Source organism: Carlito syrichta, unplaced genomic scaffold (genome assembly GCF_000164805.1).
Source record: "Carlito syrichta isolate Samal-C Ts95f unplaced genomic scaffold, Tarsius_syrichta-2.0.1 Scaffold169095, whole genome shotgun sequence".
NCBI lineage: Eukaryota > Metazoa > Chordata > Mammalia > Primates > Tarsiidae > Carlito > Carlito syrichta.
In genome coordinates, this window is record NW_007113191.1 from 38124 (window position 1) to 53199 (window position 15076).

Here is a 15076-nt window from a genome sequence, read left to right on the forward strand (position 1 = left end):
ACCACTGAGTTCATCTGAAACATCTCTAAGTATTGGGAACGTATCAAGCTCAATGTAGCAGATTCAAATTTCCAAAATCTAATTTTTGCTTGAAAAAACAATGTTTGTTGGCAAGAAATACTTTCATTGTTTTCCCTGAAGTGGTAGGCTTTCTTCATTCACTTTCAAGAAAATGTCTGCCACATACCTAAGTCTGAGTAACCACAGTTTGTCTTTCAGTTGTTGTTTTCAAGGAAAATGGTGTTCCTTGAAAAAAGAGCTAGTTCAGCTTGCACCAAGTCACCCACAGGCACTTCACCTGAGAGAACGAGCATCTCCGTGTGCCACCAACAAGTCTTACACGCACAGGCCCCACCTCAGAACGCTAGGAGAGAGGCACTCAAAGACGGAGATGTGACACCATCAGAGCATGTCCCTGCTCCACCAAACACCGGCTGAGTTCCATTGACACTCACCTCCCTGAAAGCACAGAGAGGGAAGAGCGTGCTGCCATGCTCTGGCGCTGCTCCCTGGATTACATGGAGGAGCTGGGGGCTTTGCCCCTTTGTGTTTTTGGATCATCAGAGCAAATATGAACACAGTGAAAAGGGCAACGAACACTCAGTATATAACATCGCCGTTTTACCTCTGGAGGCCCCTGAGAGGCCTCGGGAGCCCCAGCGGTCCATGGGCTGCCTGTTAGTCTACGCCTTTCAGTATTGCTGCTAATAATCGACAAATCACTCACCAAGTTCTGTGAAGTATCTCACTCTTGCTCCAGACAACTTCCAAACCCACATAAAAGCAACGACACATTGTGACAGTGACTGTTCCTTCAAATTTAACAACCTGGGAGTGTTTAGGAATATCTCATGCATTTCATACCAAAATCTGCTAGCTTTAATTCTCCTTTTTCATTAATGAGGAGGTTCTGTGGTTTCAAGTCTCGATGCAATACCTTTCTTCTGTGGCAATATGCCAGACCACGTAGAATTTGGTAGAGAAACAGCTACAGAAACAAATACATAAAAATTAGTCTTACAATGAGACATACCTTGGTATCAAATAAATGATGGTGAGCAGAAAAGCAACTGGCCTAGAATAGAGTGAAAGAAAAAAATCACTGCGTCCTTAAGCGCAATGTCTTTTCCTGCTGTGGTTGTTTTCTGAACGTTAGTTTATTTTTCTACTTAAAGCATCTAATAGGTTTTTTAGTCTAACAGTATTCATGAAATTAAATACTATGAATAAAATGAAGACTCCTCTTAGTAGTAATAGTTCATTTATTATAGAAAATGACTTACATACATCCTCACAAACTTATGGAGTGACTAAGGCTTACCGCTAACGACGAAATTCTGGCAAAGTCAACAACCTACCCCTCCCATTCACGTCCTCCCCCACTCCCAAAATGCCAGATCAGGGCAGCGTCTTTCAAGCACTGAAACCAGCAGCTCTATGAAGTCCAAGCGCCAAGGAGAATGGCACGTGCACAGGTCTGGGAGGCCACCTGCTACAGAAATGACCTAACCCAGCTTCTACTGTCCTCCCCTGGGCACTTCACTCCCAGCTCCTCCTGTACAGCCTTGGATCTCTGCTCCGATTCAGGAAGGGCAGCCCCGCAGTGCTGAGTGACTCTCTGACAAAAGTAACTCCTGTAAAGCTAATGGCAGATCCTGTGTTGTAGATTTGGTGGAAAGGGAGTTACGGAACACCAAAGACTCCAGAGTTCGCCCTCAGTTCACTTGCAGGTGAAGACAGAGCATGAGAACACAGAGAGCAAGCCCAGGCAGGGTAAGGGAGGCGCAAACACTTGGCATGGATCACACGTCTACGCAACCGCATCTTTAAAGCTCTAAAATTACTATTCGAATACATTTCTGCTGCATTTTATGTTTGGGAAATATAAAGGCAATCTGAACAAATAAACAATAAAATGCTCTCCAATTTAAGCTAGCCATGTAGACCTGGCTTTAAAAAGGTACAAACTTCTCAAACCCTTGTCAAATTATGACAATTAAGGACTGTATTTTCTTTCCAAATTTATTGCTAATGAAAAGCAGGAAAAACAAAATAAAACCCAAAAGATATGCATACAAATGACAGTCACAACACCTTGCAACACTAAGTGTAAAATATGTTGAAAACAGCCCTCATAGACTACAGATGGAAATACACTGACAGCCCTATTCTAAATTCTTGGCAATGTGCTTTCCATATGTTCTGAGCTGTCTTTTAGTAACTGAAACTGGCTCTCTTCTATATCCACCAAATTTACTATTTTTAAAAAAAGTAAGTCTAAAGTGACGATCTACAGAATTAGAAATGTCTCAAACACACAGCTGGGACAGCCTATTTCCAAACTAGGCTCTCAGAAACTGTCGAGTAAGTTTGGATAAATACATGTTGGCTAAACTTGGAGTTCCCTACTCAGGTCAAAGGAACCTACTGTTGAGAACGCCACTACGTCTAATATTGTCCTCAAAGACTGTGGCATGTCATCTGGCACTGATCATTAGGGCAAACTTTTCTAGCATGTGTTACATTTTTAGACCTACTGTACTACAAAAACACATCCAATGGTCTTATTTTTTCTCCTGCCGGCACAGATTGGTATTTCCAGCACAGGTTCCCAACTCTGCATGCTCCTGGTCTCAGTCATTAGATTAGCATCCTGAAAAGTCGTCGTCGTTTATAATTACATGTCATTTTAAATCTATCAGGGGAGTTCGCCACACAAAGGAGGGCTCTTGAAGAACATGTCCATCATTTATTTATTTTAAACTTTTGCTTTAAACAGAATACACCTGCACATAAATGTATTTTCTACCTGGGAGAATCCACAGTCAAGTGAACGAACGGTCAAAGAAAGAAGTAGTTCCACATAAAGGTCTAACCCTAAGAAAGACACAGCGTAGTAGATATAAGTGCTCAGTAAATCCTACATGTTCAGAGGAGAATAACCTATGCAAATGGCCAAAGAGAAAAACTGGCTCGCCTGTGCTCTGGCCCCGACACGTACCTTCACGTTGTGCATACTCATGATGTTTCCACAGTCATCCATGTACTGTTTCAGGTCTTTGTCCTGAAAAAACATAGCACTTTACTAGGTGACACACTGTCTGCAGAATGCTATGACTGGTGCACTTAATAGCATTTAATTTTTAAAAGTTAGTTTTTCAAAGAAAGATACTGGATGACCTCACACATAACTTACTTAAATACCAATAACTACACAATAATGTCCCTGAAGCAGTTAAAAAGTCCAATTTGCTATGCTCTTTAAAATAAAATTCATACTGAATTTTTATGAAATGCTTACCAGATACTCAAACACCAGAGTCAAAGATTTATCTGTGTGAACAATGTCATGCAAGGTTACTATATTTGCATGTTTTAGATCCTTTAATAGGGAAACTGCAAAACAGAAACAAAAATCATATTATTTAGTATGTGGTAGTCACTCTTTATAAAATAAATTGGACATACAAAGTGAATGACTTTAAGATTCTGTTAAGTTTAACAATAATTCACCAAGGGGATAGGCAGTAAAAATTTTAATGGAACCATTTTTTCCTTTTATTATGGTACTGGGCTTGATATTATTATATTATTATTACTTAAAACTGTCGCCAATATTATAATACTCTCGTATCATCTGTGTTTTTTCCTAAATGTTAACCTTTTGAGACTTCTGGGGTTAATTTAGATATAAAACGCAAGATACATTTTTTCCTCTCCACATTACTAATCAGTTGTCTCAAGCCATTTTCTGAATAATCCATCTTTTCTTTATAAAGCAGTATCATGATATAAATGTGTTTATACACTCTTTTTTATGTGGTATTTAATTTATGCAGCGAATCTAAGTTGCCATATTCCCCAGGTGCTGATATATAACATTTCCCTGTGTCATATATTTGTCTGTAAGTGATTTCTGATGCTTCACAGAGTTCACTAAGTTACGCAGCAATGTAATTAACTAACTCCTTTCTTTCAAATCTTTTGGCCTTTGTAAGGTCTAATAATGCCCCTGACTATCTCCTCCTTCTGCATCTGAGCTCTTTTCACTCGGCAGCTTTGGACTTGAAGTGCCCGGAATGAACACTGTACCTTCCCTGATTGCCGTGCAGGGTGCACCTTCCTCATGTTCCAGTCGGATCTCTTTTAACGCCACCAAGTTCTCTGTCAATTTACTTCTTCCTTTATAAACTGTTGCATATGTGCCCTGTAAAATATATTTTTAAAGGACACGTCAAAAGTATCGTATGAGTCTCTCTAATACCATCTGTGCAATACAGTGCTCTAGCTGAATTTCCAATTTCTAAGCATATGTTAAATTCCATCTTGCAAAGAAAAATTCACAATGATCAGTCTTGGTTTTCTTACAGCAAAGAGACTTTTGGTTCCTATGCACAACTTCCTTACTTTTGTAACACTACAGAACGCTTCAGAAGTATAGAAACATAGAAAGGATAATTAATTCTTGTACTTTATTTCAGATTACCAATTGGATCAATAGCTTTGAGAACAAATGTGCGGTCGGGTGCAGTGGTTCCTACCCGTAATCCTAGCACTTTGGCAGGCTGAGGTGGGAGGATTCTTGAGCCCAGGCGTTCAAGAGCAGCATGGGCAACATAGCGAGACCCTGTCTCTACCAAAAAAATTTAAAAATTAGCCAGGCATAGTGATGTGTACCTATAGTCCTAGCTACTTGGGAGGCTGAGGCTGCAGTAAGTTATGACTGCACCACTGCACTCCAGCCTGGGTGACGAAGCAAGACCTTATCTCTTAACCCCACCCCCCAAAAAAACCCAAAGACACTTTATCTGCAATAGTGTGTGGAGAGTGAAGGGTACTAACTGAGCATATTAACTGAAAACTGAAAATGTAACAAACATATCATTAAATCACAAAAATGCTTCACGTTTCCTGACGTTTTAGAATTTTCAAACATTAATTTTCCTTTAAAAAATGACTCCAGTGGTCTCTTCTAGTATTGCTACAGCAGCCCCACTGCCCTAAGGCTCCCCTGTTAACCAAGCCTATGATCTTCCTCACCCTTTCTCACTCTAGGAGGTAGGACAATTCTAAATTAGTAGTTCTAGCAGCAAGTTCAGGAAAACCAAGGTCTCTGGAATTTCCTTAACAGTCAATGGAATGTGTTACCTTTAAAGACAGTATTTTAATTTTTCACAGGTCTGAACTTATGCAATTTCCCACATGGCAGCACAGACTGGCCTACCAGAAGGCTACATGACAAACGCCTATTTTGTTACCAAGAAAACATAATACTTTGTGCTTTCATAAAACATCACAAGGCTATTAAAAAATACTCATTTTCTCTCAAACGGATGAGATAATTCCAAGGATCGAAAGGTTCTGTCCCTTCTAGCTTTTGGTTGTCTTTTCAGAACAAGCATATACTCTTACAGACAACAGTTGGATGTTTTTTCCCACATTAACAAAGACTGCAGCTTAACAGGAGATTAGATGACAGGGAAAAACGCACCTCACATTTCTGAAGTGAGCGATCACTTACCTCTCCAAGCTTTTCCAATTTGATGTAGGTTTCCATTTTCCCAAACCCAATTTCTGACTGAAAGCAAACAATGATACATTTAGTGTTTATTCCTAAAGTTGCCTGAATTTCTTTCTTAACTTCTGAAACTCTCCCACTCTAAAGCGTGTCTAAGAATAGAAAAATCGGAGTATAATCAAATGGTTAAATATCTGTCAAGTTTTAAAATATACTCGATTTTGGAACATTTAAAGGTTTAAAAATATCAAAGTGCACAATTAAAAGTGTCAAACCACCCTTTATATAGATCAGTTAACATTTTGCTATGAAAGACATTGTTTTATTTTTAAGACACTAAAATTTGAAGATGCCTCAGACATTTAAGATACCTAAGAACATAAAGGATAACTACTCAATTTTTTTTCTTTTTAACAAAATTGCAAAGTAACTAATTTTCCGCAAATTTTCTTTTCACCAACCTTTAGATTCCTAGGAAGACCAAAATACTGTTTGCTTCAGGCTTTCCAATCAAAATATAATGAAAAAGACAACTGTAAATGCCATACTACTGAGGAACAGAAAACGGCAAACACAGAAGAAATGTGTGTCTAACTCTGAACACAGATACACATTCACACAGTTTTACAAATGAGTTCTCAAAAACCACACTGCTCTGAGGCCTGTACCTGCCTATTTTAATGGAGACAGTAAGAACATACCTGATACGTAATGAAAACCCAATCTACTTAAAACAAAACACCTCAACACACACACAAAAGGATTTAGGAAAAAAACGTAAAGCAGAAGAGAGAAGAATGTTCCTAAAACTGCTTTCCAACACCCCTTTGAAGACAGCGGAAAAGACGGTAACCTGAAGAAAGATTCGCCTCTGGCTCAGAATAGTACTAGTGCCCTGAAGCCAAAAGCCAAGGAAAGGCTATGTTCTGTATCCATAACCTCATTTTTCAAAGTTGTATAAAGTACGCTGGCTGATTAAATACTGTGCTTTAGTCAAACTCTAGAGGGGCTCAGAGATGCAATTTTTCTGAAGCTGTGGAATAAAATTAGAATGATTCTTGAAGATTAGACTTGGCATCACTCCCCACTTTGGATCACGGGATAAACTATGGTGAGTAGCAAAAAGTAGCAGAGGTCCTCAAAAGAGCTGTTTGGATCTTTTTGTTACAATGATAAATATACCATGTTAAAAGCCATGTGGAAAAGTGTATGTTCAGGAGTACTTAATTCAATTTTTGCAAAATAATTAAAACTTTGGTCTCAGGTATTATTAAATGACTAAAAAAATCCCTCTGTTTTTGCATTCTTTATGACTTTTTTTTACATGTGGTGCATTTCATAAAAACATTAAATTTAAAAATTAACTTTTAGAACTGTAAACCCACATGCTGTCTTGTATATGACTACTCATTATCACGTCTTTGCTTTCTACCATCAATAACTATGCAGAATCATGAAGTAAAACTGCAACAGGTAACATTTTCCAAATACAAGCGAAGACTTTCATTTCAGTATGAAGATATGCAAACAGCCCTCTCTCTGGTGGATGACAGTCTAACGGTCTTTCAGTTTCGATATGAACTTAAGTTACATACTTTTTTTGAAAAAGGAGAACTGCCAAGCTCACAGGAACTGGCAGAAGGCTTTTGATTTTGTATACCGATCGCTGGAATTAAGGTGCTTTAATTTACAAGTATGGAACTACTGTACCTTGCCATTCACTTTAAGTCTTGTGTCATCTTTAAGGAGGAAATAAAACTACATTGAGAATAAGTGGAAACTAGTTTGAACAAAGCAATGAATATTCCTGAAAAAAATATTAAAGCACAAAACATCAAATAACTGTGGTCCAGTGGTGGCTGTGACAAAAGCTAAGGTTTGCTTTAAAGGTTATAGAAGTGGACTACAAATTAAAGACTGTAAAGGCAATCATGTAAAGCAGATTAAGGAATAAACTGTAAGACAGGCATCACAAATATCACATTACAGAGAGTCACTCATCAGAGAATGAAATTCGGTGACATCATTAGACTACGCTGAACACCACGCAATTCCGCCCATGCAGGCAGGCAGAGAACTCAGACAAAGGAAGCTACTCCAGTGAAGGTCAGATTCTAGTTCAAAGATCAAGTGCACCCACTCCACCTCCCATTCTAATATTTTCAACCTGAGGATTGAATGATTACATCCAAACTTACTGACACTTTAAATGAAATTTCAGAAAATTCTGCTTGCATTTTTATCTGCTGAACACGACAAGATTAACAATAGATATAATGCCTCACTTGTTGACATGCTCTCCTACGGAAATTGTTCACAGGACAGAGGACAAAGCTCATTTATTCAGCATCTACTCAGCACCATGGTAGGTGCTCGGGGACAGTGAAGACGACAGACAGCCTTCCACTCTCATGAGTTCACAGTGTACATACACTAAGTTCCATCTCAGAGTACTTTAGAATATCTTAAAAGTTCTGTAAAAAACAGAATAGCTTAAAAAAAATGGCACAATATGCTTTCTATTTCAATATAACATGACCCCCCTTAATTCTTCTTTCCAGACAAACGTACATCATTTTTTTCCGAATACTTCATTCTTCCAAGCAAATACTTTATTTTTGGCAGCCCCAAGCAAATTCCTGTTCTGACGACTCTTACAGCACAGTCACATGAAAGTTCTAAATACATATGTAAATTGCAACTGGTAACAGTCTTCCTGTGATTCGGTGTACCTTGCAAGCAGCACTGAGTGTGATGGGAAATGTGTGTTTACTTAGGATCTGGCAAGAGACACTACATCATGACTGCAAAAGTCTGTTAATGTGCTGGAGATGCTGTTCTAATAGAGCCTCAAAACTCATGAAATACAGCAGCGCTCAAACACCCGTGGATGCCCAACACGGGACAGAACCAAATCCTGTGCACACTGCTTTCTCCCACACACATGCCTAGGACAGAGCTTAATTTAAAAATTAGGTACAGTAGGAGACTAGCAACTGACAAGACAACAGAGCAACTGTAATACCATACTACAATACCGTGATGTCAGTGTGGGCTCTCTCTCTGTGCTTACCTAGTTTCAGATAGTGGGTGACTGTGGGTAATTAGACCACAGAAAGCAAGCAGCAGTTAAGGGCCACAACTGGACATGCACAGGCTCTGCAGGTGCCCTTGTAAGGGTGAGCAGGCAGACGACAGATTGCAGGGAGAGAGGAAGGTGCTTCCAAACACCCACGTCCCTCCCTGGGAGGACTGCCACGTTCCTGCTATTGACAGAATTGTGTTCCATCCCTTAGACATGGCGGGCGCAGGGCGGGCAGAGCAGAGACAGAGAGCCTCTTTCCTACTCATTTGCTCTGTTGCACAGGGACTGCTGCTCCCATGTCATGGTGTCCTCTTAACCCTGCGCGTGGCATGCTGAAGGGGAATGGTGTGGGACTGCGAGCCTCATGACCACACGCCACACTAGGTCAGGAATTTCTGGGGCCATCAGGGCTTGATCCTGTATTTTCTCCCCCTTAGAAATCATGAAGAAATGCTTGTGATCTCTCTTGTAAAGCCAGGAAGGAGGCAGTCTTACAATGTAGGTGGCCTATACTTTTAATACACAGACAAAACTCCTTCTGCCCAAGTCGCCCCCAGCAGTGTCACAAACTTGTCCAGGACGTGCAGCGACATGCAGACGAGTCTGGACTCTGCATGTGGGCTCTCCCTTCCACCCATCCCCAAACCCTCCGACTTCTATACTCAAGAACTGACCTCCTGGAAAGACAGATCTCTTTTGAGGCCCATGAAGAAAATATCATCTACAGAAACATAAGTTCCACCACCATGAAAAATGAGTTTCTCTCCCCACTCTCCAGCCACCCCCAACCCTAACCTCCATACACCTGTCTCCGCTGCCTGAGTTCAAATAGAAAAATAGTATATGGATTCCCACTTTGAAGAAAACTTTTCTAAAACTTAGCAAGGTAGGTGACTAACACAAGGGATGCCTCGACAGAAACCGAAACACAGCTGACATGATGGCCGGAAATCTACAAGCCACTTTGGGATCGAAAGACAAGGAGGCAGGAGCACGAGGCAGGAGCACAGGCCAGGACGAAGCCCCAGGGACCTTGTGCTCATCACTGCTCCCTGGGGCCTTCGCCTCAGGCAGACTCAAGGTGGCTCCTAGACAACGCCCTCGAGATGAAAGCACACCCGCACTTCCACCTGGGACAAGTCTGACCTCAACACTGACCCTGAGTACCAATCTCTGCTAAAAGTAGACAGCCGAAGAAATTTCTGACTAGACAATCAAATGGGAAGATTGCTCCAATAAAAATGTCTTCAGCAGTGCTGCTAAATTATGGTCGCATATTATCCCCAAACCAAGTTTGTGTTACACTTTTCCCATATTATATATTAGTGCATGTCAAATAACCCTATGATCACAGTCTATGTGGCACAAAGTGGTTTTTTATAAAGAATATCTAATCAAAGTGAAGTTCTGGGGACAGAAGAGTGGCCATGATCTACGACTGAAAGAGCAGATACGACAGCGCTGGCGTCCGGGAGTCGTCGATCCCTCCCTCAGGCACAAGGTTCTGCCTGCTTCACGTCTACGCAGGCCCTGGGCCTATGTTCTACCTTCACGTTCCACGTGCCACAGCATCCCTCATGTGGAGTAAATTCTCGTTCCACTTCCCTGCCTCTAAGTCTTCTTCTCCGCCATCCATCCTTAACACTCTCCCTGAAGCTATTGCCATGACACAGTAAGCGGCCATGTCGGCCCCTGGGGCAGAAACACCTCTCAAGCCCTCTCACTGCATGGGCTGAAGTCGAGACTCCTTGGTCTGGCATCGGGGCTTTTTAGTACGGATCTGTCCTATCCCTTCATGACCTGTATTTGGTAGTAGTCCACATTTGCCCCTCACATCAGCTCTGATTTCCCCAATAGGCCACGTCCCTCAGTTTTAGCACATGAAGGTCCCTCTGCTTAGGACACCCTTCAGGCACAGGCCACTTTCAGCCTGAGGAATAAATCCCCACCGCCTGGGGTCAGCAATGAACACCCTCTGCAAGTGTGTGATCTGCCAAGACACCTGAAGACAACTGAATTCCTGCCTCTGTGTTGTCCCACAGGGCTTTACATGTCTCTCACTACAGGACAAGCCATCTACATATCATCACCTGGATTCAGCCATCAGGGAAAGCTGAACTTTCTGTCGCAGTGCTGGGTCAATTCTTACACACGGGAGAAGCCATTTGCAAGATAGAACTGACAAAGGTCCTTTATACAGAATGTATAAAGAATTCCTATACATCAATCAGAAAAGGCAGAAAACCGAATAGAAAAGAAACAGACGTGAAAACAGTTTATTTACAAAGGACACTATCTAAATATAAACATAATAAGCACACCATCAGAGAACTTAAATCATCAGAGAAATGCAAAATAGAGGCCACAATGAGAGACCAACCCCAACTCACTAGAAAAGTAAAAAAGAACGACAATTTTTAAAAGACTATCAAAAACTGGCTAGGGGAATGACCAAAACGATCTCATCCTAGTGACAGAATATTTGAACTGGTATCACCACTCCAACAGTGTCCAGGAAAGATGAACATATGCAGACAGAACGCACTAACAATCATGCCCCAAGGCATGCACCCAACAGAAATGCTGACGTGTTCACCAAGAATGGTGATAAAATCACTATTTAGTAGTCACTGTGTAGTGAAAAACTGAAAACAACCAGAATATCCATCAACAGAAAGGATAAGCACACTCATAAATGGAATACTGTACCACAAGGAAGATAACTTAACCCCAAATACATGCAACAATACAGATGAGACACTCACAAATGTAGCACTGACCAGAAGACACCAACTGCAAAAATAACAATAAAAATGTATACTTCTACACATACTGGACACATGTACAAGATGTGTATAAACTTTGAGTGACTATACAATTCTATATATTTGCATACAATATATTTAAACATATTTATATATTCATAATCACACAAAGTTCAGAAGTTTAAATAAGAATAATCAGAGAGAGAATATTACATGTTTAAAAATAAATAAGGAGGTGGAGGTGAGAAGACTGCCTGAGCCCATTTCTGCAATAAATCAAAAAATTAGCTGGGCATGGTGGTGTGCGCCTATGGTTCCAGCTACTTGGAAGGCTGAGGTGGAAGGTTTGCCTGAGCCCAGCAGGTTGAGGCTGCAGTGGCCTTGAGCATGACGCTGCATTCTAGCCTGAGAGACACAGTGAGACTCCAACTCAACAAAAGAAAAAGAAAAAGAAATAAGAACGTGAACATGAAAAAGGATAAAAAAAGATACAGACAGCAAAACTATACCATAAACATAATATAATCAGAACAGGGTGACCCATATGAGCAAGACTTCGTTTTGGCATCAGAAGGCAGAGACGCTGGCTACATTGAGGAAGTGGGGAGTACTAAGTGAAGAGAAAGGAGCACAAGGGAGATTCCAGGAGCATCGACGTTTGCTCTTGACCCAGGCACTGCTCACACAGGCATGTGACTGTTTCAGCAGCGCACAATGCATGAAGTTGTACAATTATAGTCAGTGTACTTCTCTGTGCATCCCGTGTATGTTAACACACATGTTGATCCATCCAGTACATATGCAGTGGATACTTACATATCTAGCACATATTCTGCATATCTACATGTATCTGTGAAATTCACTAAAAACAGAACAGAGCTTAACTCCTATTCCAGTAGGCATCCTACTGGATGCACATTAAGGGTTCCAGCAAATCCTCAGAAATGGAAAATGACAAAACCGAGAAGCAACATAATGAAATCTAGCTACTCAAAATCCAAACGTAAGAATACATGTTAAATGTTGATACACAGAGATCAAACAAGCAGATCTACGGACACAGGTAGAGGAGACCAAAAACTCACTAGGGAAGCTCTACGAGACCTTCGACTCATCGGCTGATCAAACGGTGGACTGTTTATCTGCAACTTTTCAAGATATCCATCAGGTATTCTGATATCTGCAGGCAGCGATAAACGCTTATTTAAATCCTTTAAAAAAAAAAAGTAGGCAATCAAAACTAGAAAAGACAAGAGCATTTGACTTCTGAATTCACAGGCTCAAATACATTATTTCTTAGTGGTAAGTGTAAAGTTTTACTGCAGTTGCAGAGTTACCTACAGTAATTATACATAATACTCTCAGAGCAAAAATAGTTACTATAAACAAAAGTATATAAGGAAGTTTTTACAAAAAGATGGTAGTTTGCAACTTCAGTAATTGCTGAGTACCTTCATTCATACTTTCAACTTGAAATTTTCTTTGAAATTATTATACCATATAGTAGAAACAGGCAAAGACTAGCACAAAATGTAGTCAGTCTAAATAACTAAGAGAAGCCCAGAGGTTCGAGACCAGCCAGAGTTTATCTTTTTTTTGAAGATGCCCCCCCGTCCTGTAGTGTACTCAGAATATTGTTCCTCCAGACCAAACAAACATTCAACCAAAGTTTTTATCTGTAAGTTCTGAGAAGACTGCATCATGATGTGAGGAGGAAACGTCCCAAGTTGTGGCAAACAGGTGACTGGTTCTTCCACCATGACCACGCACCTGTGCACAATGTGCTGTGTTCAGCAGTTTTTGACCCCAAACAGCATGACCCCATGCCCCACCCTCCCTATTCACCCAATCTCATTCCAAGAGACTTTTGTTTCCCTGAATGAAAAAAGGCCCTCAAAGGGAAACGTCTTGCCAACATGGAAGAGGTGAAACAAAGAATGGTACAAGCACTAAAAGGCATCAAAACTGGCAAGTTCTTTGGCTTTGCAGAAACTTGTCAGTTTAATAAGGGCCCACTTGTCTATCTTCTCTCTTATGACCTGTGGGTTTTGGGTTTTGGGTTTTGTTCACGAATTGGATGCCAGTTCCGATTTCCATGAGGGTATGTCCTTCATTTTCTACGGTTCTTATGGTTTGAGGTTTTACATTTAGGTCTCTGATCCATTTGGAGTTAACCTTTGTGCATGGGGATAGATAGGGGTCCTGTTTCAATCTTCTGCATGTGGTCAGCCAGTTTTCCCAGCACCAAGAACCTGGAAGCAACCATGCTGCCCATCAAAAGCGGACTGGATTAAAAAAATGTGGTACATATACACGATGGAATACTATGCAGCCATAAAAAAGAACAAAGTCATGAATTTCGCAGCAACCTGGATGGAACTAGAGTCTATAATACTGAGTGACCTCTCACAGAAACAAAGAACCAAGTATCACATGTTCTCACTCATATAATGGATCTTGAACATCCAATGTAATACTATAAGAAAATGACTGACAGTAGTGGGAAACTATGGGGGAGGAGGGAGAGGGGATTAACGGTAGCAAATATCTGTCTGGGGGATGGGGAAACACCTCTTATCAACAAGGGTGCCTGAACGAAACGTATTTGTATACCTAATCCTTAACCTGTACCCCACAATAACATAATAAAAAATATTGATCATAAGCCAGGCTCGGTGGCTCAGCCTGTAGTCCCGCACCTTTGGGAGGCTGAGGTGAGAGGACTGCCTGAGCCCGCGGGTTCGAGACCGCCTGGGCAGCGAGACCTCATCTCTACAATAAATCAAAAAAAAATTATCTGGGCGTGGTAGCTCATGCCTGTAATTCCGACTACTTGGAAGGCTGAGGCGGAAGGATCGCCAGAGCCCAGCAGGTCGAGGCTGTGGTGGTCGGGAGCGGCCATTGCACTCCAGTCTGGGCGACAGAGTGAGACTCCAACTCAAAAAACAAAACAAAACAAAAAAAATTGATTATAAAAAACAAAAAAAAAAACCTGACAAGTTCAAAAACTGTTTTGAGCAGAAGAAAACACATCTCGATAAATGTACTGCATCAACTGAGAGTCCTTGGAAGGTGACTGAAGTTTAAACATGTAAGAATAAATACACAATTGTTTATAAATAAATTCTGGATACTTTTTGGGTCCCCCCAGTATTACTTTGCATGCACGATGATGAAAGAGAATTAAACTACTATATCATTTTGATGGGTTTTTATTTTCAAACCTTATTTGATATTGGAACCATTGGAGTGCACGTGGGGATCTGCCACGGGAGGGTCCCGTGGAGGAAGGCTCCGGCTCTCACATACCTCTGCCTAGGAGCAGACGTGGCACCAGCGGAGGTCTGTATTCCTTTTTCATCCCCTCCTTGCTTCAGCAGTGCCCAGCATCTGTCGTTCCCACCTTTGTGCTCATGTGCCCAAAGTTTAGGGTCCACTTATGAGTAAGAATATTATTTCTATGTTAATGACTTCTTTGTTTTTAAGAGACATGGTCTGCTTCTGTTGCACAGGTGGAAAGGCAGGGGTGCAGTCACAACTCACTGCAGTTTGGGCTCAAGCAATCCTCCCACCTTGGCCTCCCAAAGTGCTGGGATTATAGGTAGGAGCCACCACACCTGGCCCATCTTCATTTTACAGTTTACATAACCACCAACAAATCCCAAAAAGATTATTCTTGGGACAAAACAGAAGGCCTAAAATTTATCT

General features: G+C 41.0%; 1 protein-coding gene across 1 annotated transcript in view; it reads right to left on the reverse strand.

Annotated features, from left to right (window-relative positions):
- CDK17 (cyclin dependent kinase 17) overlaps window positions 1-15076 on the reverse strand; it is a 45802-nt gene that overhangs the window by 13906 nt on the left and 16820 nt on the right. The window contains exons 4-9 of the mRNA XM_008051207.1: window positions 12454-12579; window positions 5522-5578; window positions 4093-4207; window positions 3302-3396; window positions 3002-3064; window positions 865-988 (exon numbers count right to left, since the gene is read on the reverse strand). Coding sequence (XP_008049398.1) covers window positions 865-988; window positions 3002-3064; window positions 3302-3396; window positions 4093-4207; window positions 5522-5578; window positions 12454-12579 — 580 coding nt within the window. The remainder of the gene's footprint in view (window positions 1-864; window positions 989-3001; window positions 3065-3301; window positions 3397-4092; window positions 4208-5521; window positions 5579-12453; window positions 12580-15076) is intronic.